We start from the raw sequence: 20,477 nt of genomic DNA, 5'->3' as shown, positions 1-20,477 counted from the left end.
AAATAATTAATAACCAACTAATTGTAGAATAGTCGGCGGAAAACATACTTGATGAGGGTGATTTGATTTGAACCAATTGTAGGATAGTCAGTCAGATTTTTTTATTTATGAAATTGCTATTTTATTTGTTATTAATTTTTATTTTCACAATCAATTTGATTTTAAACCTTTTGAACAAGAGGAAAAAAAAGAGCATTTTCCTATTGAGAAAAATAATAGTGTGGGCTTAAAACAATAAATCAAATAATTTGACAATCAAGTAAAGTCACCAACCTTTAAACCACAGTCGGCCTTAAAAAAAAAAAAAAAAAAGGTGGTTCTCTGACATTGTAATTTGGTAGACATCTAAGGTCATACAATAAACTTGTCCATTTTCATTTTCATTTTTAATTATAGTAATTTTCAGGTCGTGAGGAAAGCGAGGAGGAAGAGGGTTTGTTGTGGGTACAGAGTACTCTGTTAAATTGCCTCTTTGCTTTCCTTTGTTTTCTCCTCTTCTGCAACTCCAAAGCAGCCTCCTTGGAACCCATCTCCCCTTTCTCTCCCTTCGAGCTCTCACTATCTCACTTCAAATCCAAATATGGGAGACAAAAATAAGCCCAAGTCTGGTGTTTGGCCCACCATTAAGCCCTTCGTCAATGGCGGAGCCTCTGGTATGCTTGCTACCTGTGTTATCCAACCAGTCGATATGATCAAGGTATGAATTTAGCGATTTGTATTAAACCCATGTTTGTTATTTCGTGTTAGCTGGTTCCCACTTTAATTTTTGAGCTGATAACGAGTTTCTTTGATGATTTTTAGATCTACGATTTCTGGGTCTTTTTGAAAGGTTTTGTTTTGTTTAGTGCAGTAATGTGGTTAAATGGGGCTGACGCGTTAATGGTTCTTCTTATCTTGGGTTGGTGCAGGTGAGAATTCAATTGGGTCAGGGATCGGCGGCCCAGGTCACCAGGAACATGATTAAGGAGGAGGGTATCGGTGCTTTGTATAAGGTATGTATTTTAAACGTGATTAGAACTTGAGTTTTGTTTCATGAATCTTGTTGATCCATTGCTGAAATGAGGTTTGGAATCAAGCGATGATGCTTTAAAGTTGAGGACCTTATATAGATTTGAATTTGTACCAGTAAAGTTTCTGACTTTTAGGTATGGGGTATGATTCAGGCTCTCACTGCCAATCAGAGATGCATGATGTTTTGATTCAAGCTATAATGTTAGGTTAGGCTGAGCGAGATTATATAGGTTGTTTCATCATTTACAAGTTGAGACATTAACATATACTTCAGTTGGGAGGTGAGTATTTATGTGTAAGGATCTTCATTGAAGTTTTATGCTGAATATAAAAAGAAAGATAAGTCCTTTCAGCAGTATCACTTGATACAATTTCAAATGGTACACATTACCAAGCCATCATCAAATTCATCGTCTTTTTAAGTTTTAGTACATCGTTGAATTTAACTAACATCACAAGTTTTGTCATTTTATATTACATCCGACCAATTTGTATTCCAAATCCCTTCTCTCTGATTCACAGATCCAAATTCAATTTTAGGTATTTTTTGTCAGATTTGAGGTTCAAAATGTGGATGAATGTTTTTTATTGACATAAGTTTTTGTTTTGTTTTGGTTTTTTTGTTTGATTGATTGGCTTAAGTTCATACGTTACAATATTTGTTTCTCTAAACGGAAATCCTATGAGCAGGGACTCTCTGCTGGATTGCTAAGACAAGCTACATATACCACAGCTCGTCTTGGATCATTCAGGTGGGTCTTTTGCAGCATTCAGACTCAAGTGAAATTGCATAATCTATATTTTATAGCTTTTAAATTTGTTTATTTGAAGCTTCACTTACGTTTAGTTTCATTTGCTTGATATTGTTAAGTAAGTTTATCATGTGGTATTTTCATTTATATGTACATTGTTTATTAGATAATAACATTGTTAATCTGATAAACTTGTTTAGGATTCTGACAAACAAAGCAATTGAGGCCAATGATGGGAAGCCCCTACCTCTATACCAGAAAGCCTTGTGTGGGCTAACTGCTGGTGCCATTGGAGCATCTGTTGGAAGTCCAGCAGATTTAGCTCTCATTCGTATGCAGGCCGATGCCACTTTGCCTGCTGCTCAGCGCCGTCACTACACAAATGCTTTCCATGCTCTCTATCGTATTGTTTCAGATGAAGGGGTTTTGGCACTTTGGAAAGGTGCAGGCCCTACTGTAGTTAGAGCAATGGCATTAAACATGGGAATGCTTGCTTCTTATGATCAAAGTGTTGAGTTTTTCAAGGATTCCCTTGGATTTGGTGAAGCTACTACAGTCTTGGGTAAGATTCTTTGCAAGTACTATAAATGTGATTGTTTTTTACTTTAGACTATTTTGGGTGTAATTGAAATGAGGTTTTATTTGGCTTACTTTTACTGATTAAGGAACTATTTATTCAATCTACTCTGTATATTTGACTAATCCTCTTTGTGAGGAATCCAGTATTGTTAACATAGAATGAAGAGCAATGGACTTCATATGTTAGGGCAGGTTTTCCTTTTATGTGAGGAAAGACTTGGAGTGAGCACTGTAGTTAAGCTAGCCAAAACACCCTGTTTGTGTTTTTATAATTCCAAACTTTACTATTAAACAACATTGTTTTCAATAACTACGAATGTTGGTGGTTGATTTGTTGACAATTTGGACAGATTTTCTTGGCTGAAACTTATTATGACCTTTGCCCACATACAGATGTTGAGTTCATCTTGTTTATATTGTGAATTTTAATAGTTAAGGGGTATTGATGATGATCCTCTCTCTCTCTCTCTCTCTCTGCTTACTCTTGGTTTCATACATCCCGTTCCCTCTGTTTCATTGTTAAAATATGCTTATGCTGAATTGACATGTGCTTGCTTGCTCTTTGTAGGTGCCAGTAGTGTTTCAGGATTTTTTGCTGCCGCCTGCAGTTTGCCCTTTGATTATGTGAAAACCCAAATTCAGAAAATGCAACCTGATGCTCAGGGAAAGTATCCATACACTGGCTCTTTTGATTGTGCCATGAAAACCCTGAAAGCAGGAGGACCATTGAAATTTTACACTGGGTTTCCAGTATATTGTGTTAGAATTGCCCCCCATGTCATGGTACTCTCTCTCTCTTTCTTCTCTCTCATTTTGATTTTGTTGGGGGAACAAGGGTGTTTCATTTAGTTTCAATTGCTGACACATTTTGGTTGATGATATTCTGATTGGTTGGTGTTTAATTATGCAGATGACATGGATTTTCCTCAACCAGATCCAGAAGTTGGAAGCAAACTTTGGGTTGTAGTTTTCTTCCTGGACGGATATTTTGGCTGGAGTTGAGTTCAAACTTCAAACAATAATTTTTTTCTAGTTGTGTTGTAGTCCCGTTTCTGCGATTTGACGTTTTCAACGTCAAACAAATATTGGAAAATTTTTATAGCGGGGTTGGATTAGGATTACTGAATTTATGGTATTTGTACTTTGTAATTTTTAGGGTGTGATTGGAATAGGATATTACACCCCCCTTATGATTCTGAAGCTGAGAACTTGAGAGAGATCGTCTCATTAGGCACAATTGGACGACTACTGAAGAGAAATAAATTTTGTACACCACACTATAAAACAGGGGTTTGACGTTTTGAGCATCAAGTTTTTGCCATCGTTTTCACCGTCTACAAATTGATAATTTCTTCCTTCTGGTTAAGTTTTAGAGTTTTAGCGCATCGCGTTAAAAATGATTTCTGTCTGCTTGAGGCAGTGTAGTGGAAGGAATGCTTCTTACTATTGACTATTGAGGATCGTCGTTCCGTTTCCATCTGCTCCTTTTAACCAAAATTAAAGAACTCCACTCATTAAAACAAGTAAAAAAAATTGGCATTAATGCTGTTTGTTTCTCTTTCTTCGTGAAAACTAAAGGGACAATTGGGTGAAATTCTTCCTGGACTAGTTGAATTTCCAGGCATTATTATCTTTATCAAAACTGATTTCAAAATTGAACTATGATTATTTCCTTGGTGTTTAATTTTATGCTACCCAACGTTTGCAGTTCTTTTATTGTTTTATGCCTTGTTAGAGTAGGTTGAGTCTTTATACTAAGGTTCCGACTTCTGCCATAGCTCTGATTGTTAAGTGTACATTTTTGTTGGTTGAGTCTCGCTCTGTTTGATATTTTTTTTTGGTCTTAACGCTCTGTTTGATATGGTTAAAGAAAAAGGATAGCATTCTCCATAACAAAGTATAAAACAAAACGGATATAGTCCAACTTGTATGTGTCCTTTCTAGACCTATTAAATTTTAGAACATTAGCATTTCACGCTTCATGAGCCAACGAATTAGTATTATTGTTTCTTTTTTGGGAATATGTTCTTCCTGAGGTCCTAACTCTTGGTTTAGCGGTAATTCTTTTTTAATGGCTTGAATGAATGTCAAAAAACGCTGCCATGTATGCTTGCTGGATGTTGTGGGTGGATAATGCAAATGTGTTATCGACGAAAATAACAATGAAAGCAAAAGTAAACTTGGAGCTCTTGATAATAATAAGAAGAAAATCTGAAAACAAACAACGCAAACCGCCTCCCCTGCCGGCCCCTCCTCTCTCTTCCTAATGACATCAAAAACTATATAAAAAAATAATAATAATAACTTGAACTGATGGCGAGCTAAAAATGATCTAGAGACGGCATAATACTCTTCCCCTTTTCATAAAACCATAAAGTGATAAACAGCAGTTTTATGTAAATAAGAATGTGAAACGTTACTTTCTATAAACTAAATTGCACGCAGAAAACAATTGTTCATCATGTTCAAGAGCAAAACTTGGATCCTCCCTAAAGAGCTGTGTATCATTCTCTAATGTTGCATGAGTAAACATAACATCACACTGAATCAGCAGCAACCTCATCATCAAGGTTAATAAATTCATCCATTACGGAGTTGAACTCAACAAGTGATCTTAGACTCTGCCCAAATGATATTCCATCTCTCCATCAGACTGAGGCAACGATATTAAGCACTATGCCTTAGCCCTGAAAGCAACAGGAAATAAAAAATGAAATAAAAGCTTACTAGAAAATCTAGAAACCAAATTCCCAACACAGGCATTATGCGCCCCCTAGAGTCCAGCTGAAACATTCAAGTTATAATTATTTATGGATAACTACGTAGAAACAAATGACAGCATTTGCGGTGTAATGAAGAGATCCGGTGACATTATGCAAAAAGAGTTGTAAATATACATGGATAATAACAACATTACATTATAACCGGAACATCTCAATCATCAGGGCCTTTTGAGTTATAGAGCAGAAAAATCTTGTCATATAAACATTTATAAATATTAGGTAAATCTTGCTATTGCTAATAGGATGCTTAGGTGCTTACTTTATATCTAGCTGTGCAAGAACAACTTAGAAGGATGTGATACACGCTCAGAGAGACAAGTAGAAAATTACCTTCTGACATAGGAGTCGTCCTCAGTGTCAATTATCACAGCTTCACCAGCTATGATGTGAGGTGGTACCTAGCAAGTCCGGAATGAAAAAGAAAAAATAAAGAAGACATTAATGCAATCTATGATTCATGACACCTATAGCATATCCTCAATGCACCATTCGCCATGTAATCTGCATGCTACATATGTATTTATCTTCCAGCTTATAGAATGGTAGAACAGGGAGAGAGGAGAGGGAGACTCTGGGCTCTAAGAACAAGCTGAACTTTGCAAGAATATGGGAGTCCAGCAAGCCTTCAGGATCAACAACTTATAAACTCAATCCAGACATAATGGTAAGCTATCTGCTCTATATGCTCATACATGCATTCATGAATATTGTGAGCTCTTTAAATCGTCATACTATATAAAACAAAGCTCTTGATAACTTGAAAACTTCTCCAAAAAAAAAAGTGTTGACATCATGCAATATGAAAAAGTTCTTCAAATTAAAAAACCATACTTTGTAATGCCCACTATTCTTTACTTATTGTTTGCTGCAGGTTTTGTAAATACCTTATTTTCTTCTAATATTAGCTACCGAAAGCAGTAAATTAGCTTATCCAAATTATTTAAAAAAGAAATTCTTACTTTCATGGTGAAGCCATTTTGCATCTCAGCTATTTTATCCCTGCATTTTAGAGAAAAATCAGGGGATAGCAAAAGTGCACAAATAATATATTAATATTACAATGTACACTAGTGTCAACATGATAACCAACAACCTAATCATGAACAACTTTAGCAAAGTCCTCAAACCGGCATACTTAAAGGTTTTAATGCATGGGGCCCACTAGTATCAATTGATGCCTTGATGAGGGCATGTCCATGACAAAAAATCTACGGTTATATCTTTTCAAGCTTTAGTTTAACAGGTTAACTTAGAAATCTACGGTTTAGCAATTATATCCCTTGTCAGAATAATGACAAGAATTCAACACTGAAATTGATCAAGCAGTTTATTATATCAAGTGATAATTCAAGGTGTAGGTGCAACTGAAAGACAAAGCAACATTGAGTAGTGAGATGAAGTCTACAAAAACAATAGCATTTGCACAATGAAAACATACTTAGGTGTTGCTGCAATCCCCTTCACAGGAGGTTGTGCTTCCTTGACAACGCATGTCACATGTTTTGGAACTGATGCGGACAAAGGGATTCCGTTAAACAGCTCCACTTTAACTTTCAGTTCCTCTGTTCACAGTGAATATCATATTTTATTTTGGTATACAATAACAATGATGATGAAATTTAAATTCAATTACATATCTGAATAAAATTTTCAGCCAAAATAGGAAACAAGGCATTATTATTATAACACCCAAAATGACTAGGACGGTTTAGATAATTGTATCTAGGAGGCATCACAGTATTGGAGTTATAAGATGGTTCAGTGCCAGTGGCTGGAAGGTCCTGATACTAGTAGAGTTATTAAGCCGTTCATGAAGAAGAGTTTTTCACGGATTGCTAATCACAATGGCATTCTGAACAGAAGAAAAAAAAAAAGTAAACAACTACGTGACAGCAGCTTCCACCACATGATTATTTTCAGATACCACCATGTAGTTTTATCCAAAACACCATTCGTGGCAGCTAGAAAGTAAATTGTTGTAATAAATAACTCTGAATCAATTTACATAAATTTATTTACTATGAATTTCATGCTCATTGATAATCAGTAACTTTTGGAATACGGACAGTAAGAAAAAAAAAAAGTAAAGGTAAAATCATGGAAAATGAATGAACAGAAAGGAACATGAACTATAATAAGCCTCAACCTTGTAGGTATTTAGCCTTCTTTCCAAATAAGTCCACAGGCACTTCGAGCTGATCATACGTATCAGGGCTGATAAAAATTACAAAGAGAAAGTATTTCTTAAGAGAAAGTAACAGCAGGAAGTGAAAGGAAGAGGATGCTGGAGGGAAATTTTAAAACATAAAACTCACTCCATCAATAATACAATGCCATCACGATCTGTGCACATGTAAATGTAGCTTTTTGTCTCAACAAATACTCCTGCAGCAATCATACAAGATTTTATCATTTTAGCTCACACAACCATAATAACTGAAAGAATGGCACGTCATTGAGATCAAAAGACCTCAGCCAACTTGACATAACTGTGATAATACAGCCCATTTGTCGGTATTATTTTTAATTTAGGAAAAGGTACCAGCCACTATTGAGCAATGGGCGTCCACTAAAGCATAAACCAGTGCTTATAACTAAAAGAATAATGGGCATCCACTAGAAGGGTTAACATGAACCGATTAGTTTCAAGAGGTAACTTTCCTTGCTGAAACTGACCATTATTCAGTTCAAAACAACCTACACTCAAGTAAATGCATAAAAAAAATTTGTGAACACTGGGCAATGTCTTTGTGAACAAGCCTCACAAGCAGACATTTAAAAAAAGTGAAATGAAACAAAACCAGAAGAATGAAAAGCAATGCAGAAAGAGACATCCAAGAAAGGAAACGTATTGAACTACCAAAGAATGCTTACATCAACAATTTAAAGCAATCTGATAGGGAACGAGCATTGTAGACTATTACGCTAATGGTAATGGGAATTTACAAAAAATTCATACTTTCAACTGCCTCATCCGTCGACAACCTTTGGGATGTCTTGTTTCCAGAGTCAACATCACGAAGCTCCACCTACAATGAAAACACAGCTTCACATTTCAGCTTGCTTTTTTAAAAAAGCACAAAAAGTACAAATCAAAACTTATGAATAAGGTTCTAATAATGATAAGGTTTGAATGACAGAAACACACCTTAATGTGCGCTTTTCCTCTTCCTTCATGGGAATGTTCTACCTTTATCACCTAAATAATAACAAATTATGCATCAATTAAATCACAGAATATTCATCAATAACATTATTGCACCATTCAAAAATACAATAAACCAATTCACCTGGTAAAGACGATCTGAAGCAAGTATTGTCCACCATAAAACCAAGCGCAACCGCAATGTGATTTTTTTAATTATAAATTATTCATAAAATTTGTTAGTAAAAAAACAAGTTTAAATGAATATTCAAACAAAACCCAACGAGATTCTGTGTAAAATTGATTGCAAAGCCAAACTGCCAACCCACCTTTCCTCTCAATGACATTTCCAGCTCTCACCTGCACAATCGCAGGATCATGATTCATGGCTGTGAATAACAACTACAATTCAAAACGTCGTTGCTCAGTAGGAAACCGAAATGAGATTGAAAAACTTACATCGGAGCCCAGGACAACGGCTCCGCGGTGTTGGATGGCGGACCAGGGAGATTGAAGCAGAGTTTTTCCAGTGAGACACGTGTTGGTGCAGTGGGTGATGCTGGTGTCACAGCCCGACGAGGAAAGCAAGTTCGATAAAGAAGAAGGAGCAGTGAGGGTGGTTAAGGTTCTTGGAGCGAGGAAGAAGAGAGGCCGAGTGAGGTTTTCGCTCAGCTTTGCTACTGCTCGCATCTTCTTTTTCTATTTTCTATTTTCTATTTTCTATTTTCTATTTTCTGAAACGAACGAACGACAGGATTTGAGAAAGCAAGCAGCAACCCGCGCTCAAATAAATATATATTACATACGCTCAAGTCAAGAAGCTGGGATCACTTGAAGGCCACTCAAAAATTGTTATTTCAAGTAAATTTGTAACTTAAAAAAGAAAGGACTGTAATTAACTAGATATTATTGCATATCAAGGATTGTAATCTAACTTGTTATGACTTTCACCTTTTTTCTTCTTCTTTTTTGTTTATGTGAAGGAAAGACTTGAACCCTAGGAAAGACTTGAACCTTTTCATCGTTGCTCAGACCTGTCCCTGCCCATTTGAGCTAAAATCTTGAGCTTGTAGTTGTTGATGGCTTATAAGTCATTGGGTGACAAAAAAAATTGATGTTTCATTTTGTCCTGTACAGTTACTAGTTGGATTGGATCCTAGCCCATACAACTCTTTTACTCGTTTACTTGTCGGTATCATTGCAGCCACGCGATCTTGAGCAATACTTGCATAATGAGAACTTTAGATGAAGACTTATTTCTTAATTGTTTAATGAAATTAGTTAGTTTGATTTGACGTCAGAAAATAAATGATGGGCTTAAGCACTATGAACTTGTGTATATTGGTCACGTTTGCAACATCTTTTGTCAAAATTGCCATACATTGATATGGAACAACCCAACGCAATGTTCTAATAATAATGCTAGGGGGACACCAATTGGGTATAATATGCATCTATTTACTAATATATATCATACATTCTTAAATCAATAACACCAAGTATATCCTGATATTGACCCGTAAACGCAAAATAACCCGTTTAATCTAAAAGACCGGGTGCCCATATATCACCCGCACGAGAAAAAGCCAAACCCGTCTGTGTACGCCATTTTACCCGTTGTCCCGCTTCCTTCAAGGGTGCCGTCGTAACAAGCCCTGTATCACTCTCTTGCCTTACATAGTCCACTGCTCTGTACGTTCCTTTTCTACTATTGATTTTGCATTTGCCTTTGATTATTTTGTTAGCAAAGTTAGTTCGCGAGGCTTTATATAAGCTATTGAAAGTTTTTTATTTATTTGATCATTGAAGGTCATGGCGGCAAGGGCTTCAAGAAAATTACTAAGAGACTTTTTGTTCAGAAGGGCATGCACAACTCCTATTGCAGGTGCACGACACTGTTCTTCTGCTGCAGAAACTGCTCCAAAGATTCCTCATTTTTCGAAGAAAGTATGCTCTCTCTCTCTCTCTCTCTCTCTCTCTCTTCTTCTTCTTCTTCTTCTTCTTCTTCTCCTTCGTATATGTATGACACTATCTTTTTGGTTGCAAAGAATCACAGAGGAAGAACTATGACGATTATAGTTTTATTTGTTTCCAGCAAAAAGGCAAACCCATCTCACCAAAGTGGTGCCTTTTCATTTTATATTGCTTACACTTTTATTTTTAAGTCAAATTTGTTGGAAATTCAATGCGTTATTGTTTGATTTTGAAGTGCTGTCTGCTTATTTTGAACTGTAGGGGAGGTTGTTGACGGGAACCACCTTAGGCTTAGTTATAGGCGGAGGAGCTTATGTGAGCACTGTGGATGAAGCAACTTTCTGGTACCTCATTTAAATCTTTAAGTAGAAGTTTTGCTCTGTTTGCATTTAACCTTTCACACGGTTTACAATTATGGTTGCAGTGTTTCAGCATTTATGTTTAATTCCACTTACTGTTACCTATCAGCCAGAAAAGTATAAGCATAAAACATGTGGAATTCTCTTAAGGCAACCTCTGATGCTTGAATTAAAAGTCTGTCATGCTGTATTGCTTGAAACCTGTGTGGTGTAAGCGTGTGTTGTTTGGTTTTGGGGCTTGGGGTGAATTTCTCTGGATTTCTCCTTGTTACCTAGAAACTTTGGAATTACACTCCTAGTTGTAAAAGTCATAAATTTCTTTTGCTAAATTAATAGCTTCGTGGGACATTAGACAAAAATTATGAATTGTCATTTGTTATGTTCTGCCTCATTCTTGCAGTGGTGATGAGGTTGTTCATTGTTATGCTATTGTGTACTTATTTATGTGGACGAAGCAGAAACCGTGTAATTCAGTTTATTTATCAGTAGTTAGTTGACTGGCTTAAGTTTTTTGTAAAATGTTGACGTTTAATTTTAGTTACGTTTATTGCTAATTCTTGGATATCAAATTTTTGAAGTGGCTGGCTATTCTCAGCTACAAAACTTGTGAATCCATTCTTCGCTCTTCTGGATCCAGAGGTTGCTCACAGACTGGGTGTCTCAGCCGCAGCACGAGGTTGGGTTCCTAGAGAGAAGAGACCAGATCCATCAAATTTAGGGCTAGACGTTTGGGGAAGGAAGTTCTCCAACCCTGTAGGTCTTGCTGCTGGATTTGATAAGAATGCTGAGGCTGTTGATGGTTTACTTGGTTTAGGATTTGGCTTTGTAGAGATTGGCTCTGTAACCCCCGTTCCCCAAGAGGGCAATCCAAAGCCTCGTATCTTCAGATTGCGTGAGGAAGGGTAAGAGTATGTTTTGTGTTTATCTTATTATGTTCTGATGAAGACCTGAATTGCCTTGAATTTCTTGTGTTAAGTCAAATTTTCTATTCACTTTTGGAAGGTGATTATGGTGCTTTAGCTTCTGAATCTTTTTTTCTTTTTTTCAAAAATTGAGCTGGGTTATATTTCTTGTTCTAACTCATGTGCTATCAATCTACCTGATGTTGTGTTCAGAGCTATCATCAATCGATGTGGCTTTAATAGTGAAGGAATTGTTGCTGTTGCAAAGCGGTTGGGTGCTCAGCATGGTAAGAGGAAGTTGGATGAAACTACAAGCTCTTCATCTTCTTCAGGTGAAGAAGTCAAACCTGGAGGCAAAGCTGGCCCTGGAATACTAGGGGTGAATCTTGGGAAGAATAAGACAAGTGAAGATGCTTCTGCAGATTATGTACAAGGGGTTCATACATTGTCCCAGTATGCTGATTACTTGGTAGATTGTTCTCTATTGATTTCTCATAGTCTAGTAATTTTTCTGTCTGACATTGTGACTCTGCTGCTTTGCAACTAAAGACGTGTTCATTCCCTCTTGTGGAAAGTGCATCTTGATTGCAAATGTTGGTGCCCTAGGAATAGGATCTCCGTCTGTCCAAAGGAGGTTGCGTGGAGGGTAGTTCTGCTGACTGAAGCATAATTAGGAAAAAAACACTCTCTTCACTGTCCAACTTGTTCTTTCTTTTAACAAGAGTTCACTTTGTGGTTGTACTCACAAATGCATCAACTTCATCACGATGCCTGTGTTAGTATGCTGTTTTCATGGCTAACATCTAATAATATAGGTTCTTGTTATGTTGCTTCTCCACATGGAAAAGCAATAAGAGGTGCATTTGAATAGGCCTCTTGTTGTGGTCTTTTTGTTGGTTCATTCATTTGATTTTGAGTTGTATAATTTCATACCATCTTTAGGCTATTTTATCGGTTGTCACAAATTATACTACAGAATTGGTTACATATTTCCTTGTCTGTTGATAAATGATGCCAAATATGTCTTTTGAGGGTCACAATCAATTTACTAGAGAATAGAGATTTTGGAAAATAATTTCTTAAAAGCTCAGATGGGCAGCAATTGTTCGGAAGTCCGACTTTTTATTACTTGACTAGGATATTTGAACAATCAAATTTATATCTGGAAATGATTCAGGTTAAAGTAAAACTTCCTCAACTTCAGTTGTGAAAGCTGAATTTTCAGTGGGTTGAAATAGAATCTTGCATCATTTCTTGATATTGTTCCTCAGAAGTTGAGTTTTCGGTAATAATTCACGAACTGCAAGCATTAAGGTTTTAGTTTCTGCATATACGTTTCAAGTTCAAATCCAGTTTCATTAATTCGACAATATTTGTGCTGATCTCTTTGCAGGTGATTAATGTTTCATCACCCAACACCCCTGGGTTACGTATGCTTCAGGGAAGAAAGCAGTTAAAGGACCTTGTGAAAAGGGTATGGATCTCAGAGGCATGAACTTTCTCTATCTATATAATTATCACAATGTCTGCAAAAGTTAGCTCTTATAACTCTTTTCTTCTATCTCAAGGTTCAAGCTGCTCGTGATGAAATGCAATGGGGTGAAGAGGGCCCTCCTCCATTGCTTGTGAAAATTGCTCCAGATTTGTCTAAAGAAGACCTTGAAGATATTGCTGCAGTATGCGTTTATGCTCGTAATTGATTACTCTCTTCTCCCCCCTCACCCCCCTCTCTTCTCCTTAAAATGGTTTTCTTATGGTGGTTTGTTTATGGACATAGGTTGCCCTTGCCCTTCGCTTGGATGGATTGGTATGTTTACTTCCTATCACACACTTCACAGTTTTCATTGTTTACCATATCCATATCAAAAGTTTCCACTCTTATGAGCTATTTAGTGCAATGATAACCATACGGTGTTCTACGTGTTAATATTAGAGTAAAGGTTCATGACTTTAATGTTCAGTATATTATTTACCTAAAAGTTAGTGCCATTTGTTCTACTCTTATGAGTTGTTTTTATCTTGTTTATTCTAGATTATATCAAATACAACTGTTTCACGATCAGATCCTGTTACTACAAACCCAGCAGCTTCTGAAGCTGGTGGCTTGAGTGGAAAGCCACTCTTTAATATCTCTACTAGTCTCTTAAAGGAGATGTACATTTTGACGAGGGTACGTTGCCCCTTTGTAACTCATGTAACCTGTTATTCACGATACTTACACTGGGGTAGATTGCATAGAACATATCTTTACAAGATGCCACTTATTTTTATGATATATTATTGAAAATTTTGAAGATGCGTGAGTATGTTGGCTTGATATGTCATTCTATTGTTGTCATGACCCATCATCCCATTGTGGCTTATGTACATGTGAAGTTGGACTATTAATTTTACTTCTTTACCCTTGCATTAGGAAGTACAGAATTATGAAAGCATAAAATATCAGTATACAAGCGTCAAATTTCATGTAGAGTAGCTTATAATTGTTTTTGGGTTTGATGAATAGGACGTCTAGACACAGCTGGACACAGGTGGCCGAGCGCACCTTAGTTTAACTAGTGCCTAGCTGAGTTCCTTTTATTTATTTTTACTAGAGAATATTTATTGGCTTGAACCTCTTAGTTGTTATTGCTAGACATTTAGGTCCTCTTTTGGATGTTATTTGAACTATTTGTTTAAATTGTATGTTCTTTCCTTTTGGTTTCATTTTTTTGCCTATGTATCAGAGCTTGACCCTGTTAATTTAATATCAATCAGGGAAAGATTCCTCTAATAGGGTGTGGGGGCATTAGCAGGTAAGATCAGAACAGCCCTTTGTTGATATTGTTCATATTTTAATTATTATCTACTTTTTTCCCCCTTAATTGGACCTTGTTTATGCCATTGATTTAGTGGTGAGGATGCTTACAAAAAGATACGAGCTGGAGCAAGTCTTGTTCAGCTATATACAGCATTTGCCTATGGGGGACCTGCTCTCATCCCCAAGATAAAGGTATTTTCTGATGCGCTCATTCTGCCGAAAACCTTTTTTTTTTTTCACCTAATGTCAAGGACGTGCTTATAATAGTCTTACTATCTTTGCTTCTCTCTCTCTCTCACAGGCTGACTTGTCTGAGTGCTTAGAAAGGGATGGTTTCAAGTTCGTTAGTGAAGCAGTTGGTGCAGATTGCAGAGTGGCAACGCCAAAAGCATAAACAATAGATATGCGATGAACTTATTTGCAGAGCAAATTTTTACATTGCATGGTGTAAATTCTGGTTTTTAAACAGTCTTATTTTTTGTACGGGAGTCGCTGAGGAAATTTTTGTAGAGGCATTATTTGTAGTTTGTACCCGTAAACTTTATACTGAATACTAAATTTAATTGTAGGCAATGGAAAAGAAAATCTGCTGCCACTCCCGGATATGCAAGCTCATAGTTAGAGCTGATATGTACAAAATTGGATCCATTCTAGTTTCTATTTTGTTACTCCATTCAGCTGGTTTGGACGTGCTCTCACATCCACTGAAAAATAACAACTTGCTTTATGAGAAACTCGTCTTATATTTTATATGCACCTACCTCGAGTAAGAACCTTCCTTGCTTTATGAGGAACTTCAAAATTATCCCAATCCCAGTTGCCACTCACACTGCTAGTATAATTTCGGATGATCGTATTCTTAACTACTCTGGTTAATAGTCCCCTATTTCCCATTATTTCTTTTTGAGAAAGCCACTGTTTCTATGTTGCTATGTTTGATGTGTGAAATCAAACTTCCAATGATTACTGCATCAGTACAGATGGTAGTTTTTTAATATATTTATTTTTCATTTAAGTCATTTTGTGTTGATAGATTTTATCTTTTTGAAAGCGAGCAATATCATTCACTCCAAAATTAAAAACAATATAAGAGAAAACAAATGGCACGTATACTCCAAACCAAAGGAAACATATTATACAAATATCAAGGCAGTTACTATGGCTGAAATCAAAACTTGCAAGGAATCGTACTGGTTACTTCGTGCATCATCATCAACCAACTGATGCTTCCTCATTTATGCAGTTAGCTGAGCTGTTTTTGCTGTGTCCTTTCGAGAATGAACGAATACCAGTTTCTGAGCCTGATGATAACATTGCTTGAGTGATTCAACAACCTAGCAAAAAAAAAAAGTATCAATCAGTTAAATAATCATTCTAGTACATACATTACACAAAGGAGAGCCCAAGGAAAGAGAAACCTTCTTGTAGCATATCTCATTCTGCAATTCAATACGGGCTGTAAAATTCTGCTCACTAATACCAATATGCTGCTGTGCGAGGAGCACAGGGCGATAACTAGAATCAAAGAAGAACACTCCTGCTTCTGGATTCACTCTGAGAAACTGTGCAACCTGGGTGGTTGTAAAAGAATAATTCACGTTAACAAATAAACAGAATAGACTTCAGAGAGTACGACATTTTTTTATTGGTTCGGATACTCTGCTTGACTTTTATTATTTACATGTCCGAGCCTAATCGACTCTTTAGTATTCCAAAAATGGATTTTAGCCTCCAAACTTCCAAGTCAATACATGATTCGATAATATCAACTACTTGTTGGAATTTGAATGAAATATATGAACTTGAGTCCTACATTGGAAAAGAAGAGAAAGTCTCCACTCCTTATAAGTGGGAGTCTTCCCACACATGCTATATGGAAGGTGGGCCTTGTGGGTTACGTCCAGTTATGTCAACTAACTGTATATTGCAATTGAAATTCTAATCGTAAAGCCCTAGGTCGAGTTACATGAGTATCCAAGACTAATCAAGTCATAAGTGCCCCATAGTAGTCTTGTGGTTGGATTTAGGGTTTGAAGGCTCAAATCCATTTTTGAAATACTAAAATAATTTTCTAATAATTGAAACAATTTTTACAATATATTTGGAGATAAGTAAATATAAGTAAATATAATTAATTACTCTTTATTAAGTATTTTATGACATTAGTAAAATATTTTAAAACTAATTATTCACAAAAAGAAATAATAATTCAAACATAATTACTAATTAAAGTAATTAAAAAAAGGCTAAGATACCACTTAATTACAAAAAAGGAAAGCAACAAATATTTTTACCGTATGGCCGCACGGCTATACTCTAATATGTTAACCGTATAGCCGAACGGCTCTACGGAATATTCGAAAATATTTAACCGTACAGCCGGACGGCTATACTAATTTTTTAAAAAAGAGAGAACCGATGGGTGGCCACGTGTCAAAATAGATCTAGCCGGGCGGCTATACTGTTAAAACAAATAAAAACCAAATATAGCCTGCGGCTATACGATTTATTTTTTAAAAAAAAAAAGAGGACTCCCATAGCGGTTAGGCGCCCACATGTCAAAATACGTATAGTATAGCCGTGCGGCGATACTATTTTTTAAGAAGGATAAAACCGAGTATAGCCGCACGGCTATACTATTTCTTTTAAAAGAAATATATAATATGAAAGACTATTAGGTTGTTAATCCTTATATTTATCTGTATATTACTAGGTTTCGTTGTGGATTCTTGTTTGTGACCTTATTATGGAGTTATGTTTTATTATGAGATTATATTGATGAAACAGAAATCAGAGCATTACCTTTGTCCCCCAGGTGCATGCTTCATATGTAATTAGTTTGCTGCAGTCTGACATAAAGACAGCCTTGAAATCTGCATTTGGTATTTTGGATGGGCCATTGCTTGTCACCGATTGGTGAGGTCTCAACCAATTAGGTGAAATCACAGTTGATGGATATTCTGCTGAGTCCACTATAAGTGAATGTAAATATCATCATGTATTGTAGCTCCCTCTATTGTAGAACCATTGAGCCCAGTGGCGGAGCTAGAAGCTAATCTGTGGAGGGGCCAGTACCATAAATGCAAGATTATATAGAGCTATATTTAACTAATATTGTAGTTGATGCTCATGGAGTTTGGGGGGCCCTGGCCATGGCAGGCCTAATGTGGCTCCGCCCCTGATTGAGCCCATCACCATCTTGATGAACCATGCACTCTAATCATAGCTAATTAACCCTAAACTCTTTTAATAACATATGCTTAAAAAGTTACTTCTTATAAAAGGCCAACGAGGTCTAATTCAGTGGAAAATGCCTTGACTTGAAGACCAATGGTCTTAGGTTCGAATCCCATGACACATTGACAGTGTGTGAGTGAGAAAATATCCTCCCCAAATATCGCTTTGCTTGTATAAATTTTTTTATTTTTTAAAAAGTATGAGATTAAAAAAGTATGAGAGAGAGAGAGAGAGAGAGAGAGAGAGAGTTGAGACTAGAAGGAGTTGGGCTAGAGTTAAGACATTGACTTGTTGAGTTTTGGTTGGGACCTGGTTTGTTATATATGTGGGTTGTGGGGCTGAGATGACCCAAGATTTTAATCTCCTCTAGCTCCCTGACCAAACTCTACCACCCTTAACAGATGTATTTACAGCTCTCATAGTCATAGGCCAAGGTAGGAGTTTTCTTTCAAATCACTGCATCTCCAAACCTCATTCACTGACTTCTCCTATCTTTCCCTTCAAAACATTCCAGTTTTCATTTGCAAAATCCCAAAATTCGTCTGGGAGTCTCTTCCCCCTTTATTGACAACCCACTTTTGTTGTTAATTGAACTTTCCATTTTTTTTTCTTTAATACAGTAGTTTTGTGCCCACATATAGAAAAACCCACCAACCTAGTCTGCATGCTCTTACTCTTTTCATGGAGATGATATGGACCAATAAGTTTACCTTATTGATGATATTGCTGATTTCATTATACCTAATAGTTTGAGTGTCAACAGTTTATAGTGCAATGGATGGAGCAAAAGTGGACGAGACATCCCAAAGAAGATCAAACCAAGAAAACTGTACTTCTGAGTCTGATCTTCAGATGTGCTCCCGGCTAAGACCGACACTTTTGTTATTCCATTGCCTGCAATACTCGTTGGGTGTGTATCCTGATACCACTTTTGTGTCACGACATCTAGAAGTGAAATTGGACATAAATTTGTTTTGTTTAACAACAAATTTGTTATTCCAGCTGGCTATACTCGTGTTTTTCTAATTTTTAAGAAAGAAATAGTATGGCACCGGCTATACTCCCTTTTTTTATTTTTTTTAAAGAAGAAATACTTTAGCCGCGCGGCTGTACTCGGGTGTTGAATTCTTTTCAAAGAAATAGTGTAGCCGGACGGCTATACAGGGTTATGTCTAAATTTTCCCAAGGAAATAGTATAGCCGATCGTTTTTTTTATAATTAAAAAAATCATATAGCCGACGGGCTATACCCGGGTTTGTCTAAATTTTTTTAACAGAAATAGTATGGCCGCACGGCTATACGTGGTTATTTCTAATTTTTTTTTACAAGAAATAGTATGTCCGGACGGCTATACGAGGTTTTTATTTATTTATTTCTTTAAGAAATATTATAGCCGAACGGCTATACTGGGTTTTGTCTAATTTTTTAGAACATAAATAGTTAGCTGCGCTGCGATACTTGAGTTTTTCTAATTTTCTAGCTACACTCGGGTTTTCTAATTTTTTTTTTTAAGAAATAGTTTAGCCGCCCGGCTATAAGTGTTTTTAGTCCGGCTATTCGAGATTTTTTTATTAAAAAATTCAAAGAAATAGTATAGCCGAGCGGTTATACGCGGTTATTTCTAATTTTTTTTTAAAAAAAATAGTATAGCCGAACGGCTATATCCGGTCATGTCTTTTTTTTATATTTTTATATATATATATATATATATATATAAGAAATAGGATAGCCGAGCAGCCATCCTCGCCTCTTTTTTTAATTTAGGGTTTGCAGGCTCAAATTCATTTTTGGAATACTAAAATAATTTGCTAATAATTGAAAGGGTTTAGGGAAAGACAAAAATGTTGAAGAAAAGTATGAGAGGATACACGCCTGCATCTTTCAACCAAGTTTCTTTTTCTTCTTATTTATTTATTTATTTATTTTCTTTTTCAAGCAAATAAGGAGTATTTGGGTTTAACGGGTCAAATAGTTACGTTGAATGTTTGCCCAAAAAAGAGTTACTGAATGGGTAAATTGTTATCGGGAAAATAATAGAATAAATATAAGGGAGTTTCACTAAAACACCCAAAATAGAGGTTGAAATTATAAAAAAACCCAACACCCAAAACACTTTATAAACACACCCAAAACTCATCATTACACACACTCAAAACTCATTTATAAACACACCCAAAAAGTTGACTTTGGAGTTGATTTTGGGTGTGTTTCTATGTTTAAATAGTGCTTGAGTTTTTTTATAAATACATGTCTAGGATTGGGTTTATTTATAAATTTGTATAAATATAATTACAATAAGTTATTAAAAACTAATATATATTATCACAATTTTACAAACAATCACACCAATTTATGAAATATTGTGATAGAATTTAAATTTGTGTGAATATAAATCAAATTAAAATAGGCAAAAGAAGTATAAATTATCTTTGTTGACAAAGAAAAGAAAAAAACGTTATCTTTGTTGACAAGGTTTAAAATGACGTTTAGTTAATAAATTTGTAGTAAAAATAGAAACTTAACAATAAACAAGCATATACAATGATACTCTCTATTTCTTAGCTAAAATTTAGCTAAAAATATAAGAAAGTTATTTTAGAAGCTCTCTAAAAAATTTCAACTCCAATCATACTCCATAATTTGGAGAGTCATAAATGCTATAACTATTTTTTGATTGGTCCATCTCTATTAAAAAATAAAAATAAAAATAGTTAGAATTAAATAAATATTTGAAATACTCATTAAATAAAGCAGCATTAAATTATAGGGAGTCACTATGAGTTATTTCTCTCTTCTCAGATTTATGAGCTCTTAGAGGACTCCTTATTTTAGGAGGTGGATAGGGAACGTGGTTGGAGTTGCATTTTTACAATTTCTCCCTAAAATTTGTATAATAAGGTGATTTAGGGAACCCATTGTAGATGCTTTTAATAAC

At 35.8% G+C, this 20,477-nt stretch overlaps 3 protein-coding genes across 4 annotated transcripts; 2 read left to right on the top strand and 1 right to left on the bottom strand.

Annotated features, from left to right (window-relative positions):
• Positions 1-315: 315 nt before the first annotated feature.
• Positions 316-3,649, top strand: LOC103323303 (mitochondrial dicarboxylate/tricarboxylate transporter DTC). The gene is made up of 6 exons (XM_008225325.2): positions 316-697; positions 909-992; positions 1,702-1,763; positions 1,964-2,325; positions 2,911-3,125; positions 3,253-3,649. The coding sequence occupies exons 1-6, from the start codon at positions 581-583 to the stop codon at positions 3,307-3,309; spliced, it is 897 nt and encodes a 298-aa protein (XP_008223547.1). The 5' UTR covers positions 316-580; the 3' UTR covers positions 3,310-3,649.
• Positions 3,650-4,675: 1,026 nt separating this feature from the next.
• On the bottom strand, positions 4,676-9,040 carry LOC148921261 (uncharacterized). The gene is made up of 11 exons (XM_089044124.1): positions 8,730-9,040; positions 8,600-8,630; positions 8,416-8,429; positions 8,274-8,324; positions 8,085-8,154; positions 7,441-7,510; positions 7,272-7,339; positions 6,564-6,687; positions 6,085-6,124; positions 5,456-5,523; positions 4,676-5,029 (listed from the first exon to the last, which is right to left on the bottom strand). The coding sequence occupies exons 1-11, from the start codon at positions 8,958-8,960 to the stop codon at positions 5,017-5,019; spliced, it is 780 nt and encodes a 259-aa protein (XP_088900250.1). The 5' UTR covers positions 8,961-9,040; the 3' UTR covers positions 4,676-5,016.
• A 765-nt stretch (positions 9,041-9,805) lies between these two features.
• LOC148921260 (dihydroorotate dehydrogenase (quinone), mitochondrial-like) lies at positions 9,806-14,978 on the top strand. 2 transcript variants are annotated; one of them, XM_089049375.1, is made up of 12 exons: positions 9,806-9,962; positions 10,080-10,217; positions 10,506-10,588; positions 11,182-11,505; positions 11,719-11,974; positions 12,899-12,979; positions 13,074-13,181; positions 13,283-13,312; positions 13,538-13,675; positions 14,263-14,300; positions 14,398-14,497; positions 14,607-14,978. In XM_089049375.1, exons 2-12 carry the CDS (start codon positions 10,083-10,085, stop codon positions 14,697-14,699), a joined length of 1,386 nt encoding a protein of 461 aa, XP_088905501.1. In that variant the 5' UTR covers positions 9,806-9,962; positions 10,080-10,082; the 3' UTR covers positions 14,700-14,978. The 2 variants fall into 2 exon arrangements, with proteins under 2 accessions (XP_088905501.1, XP_088905535.1); XM_089049409.1 differs by lacking the exon at positions 13,538-13,675.
• Positions 14,979-20,477: the final 5,499 nt, after the last annotated feature.

This window comes from Prunus mume, linkage group LG1 (genome assembly GCF_029339155.1).
Source record: "Prunus mume cultivar Tortuosa linkage group LG1, ASM2933915v1, whole genome shotgun sequence".
In the NCBI taxonomy this organism is placed as follows: domain Eukaryota; kingdom Viridiplantae; phylum Streptophyta; class Magnoliopsida; order Rosales; family Rosaceae; genus Prunus; species Prunus mume.
Note: the sequence above shows the minus strand (reverse complement) of the source record. Positions and strands in the feature narration are given on the sequence as shown.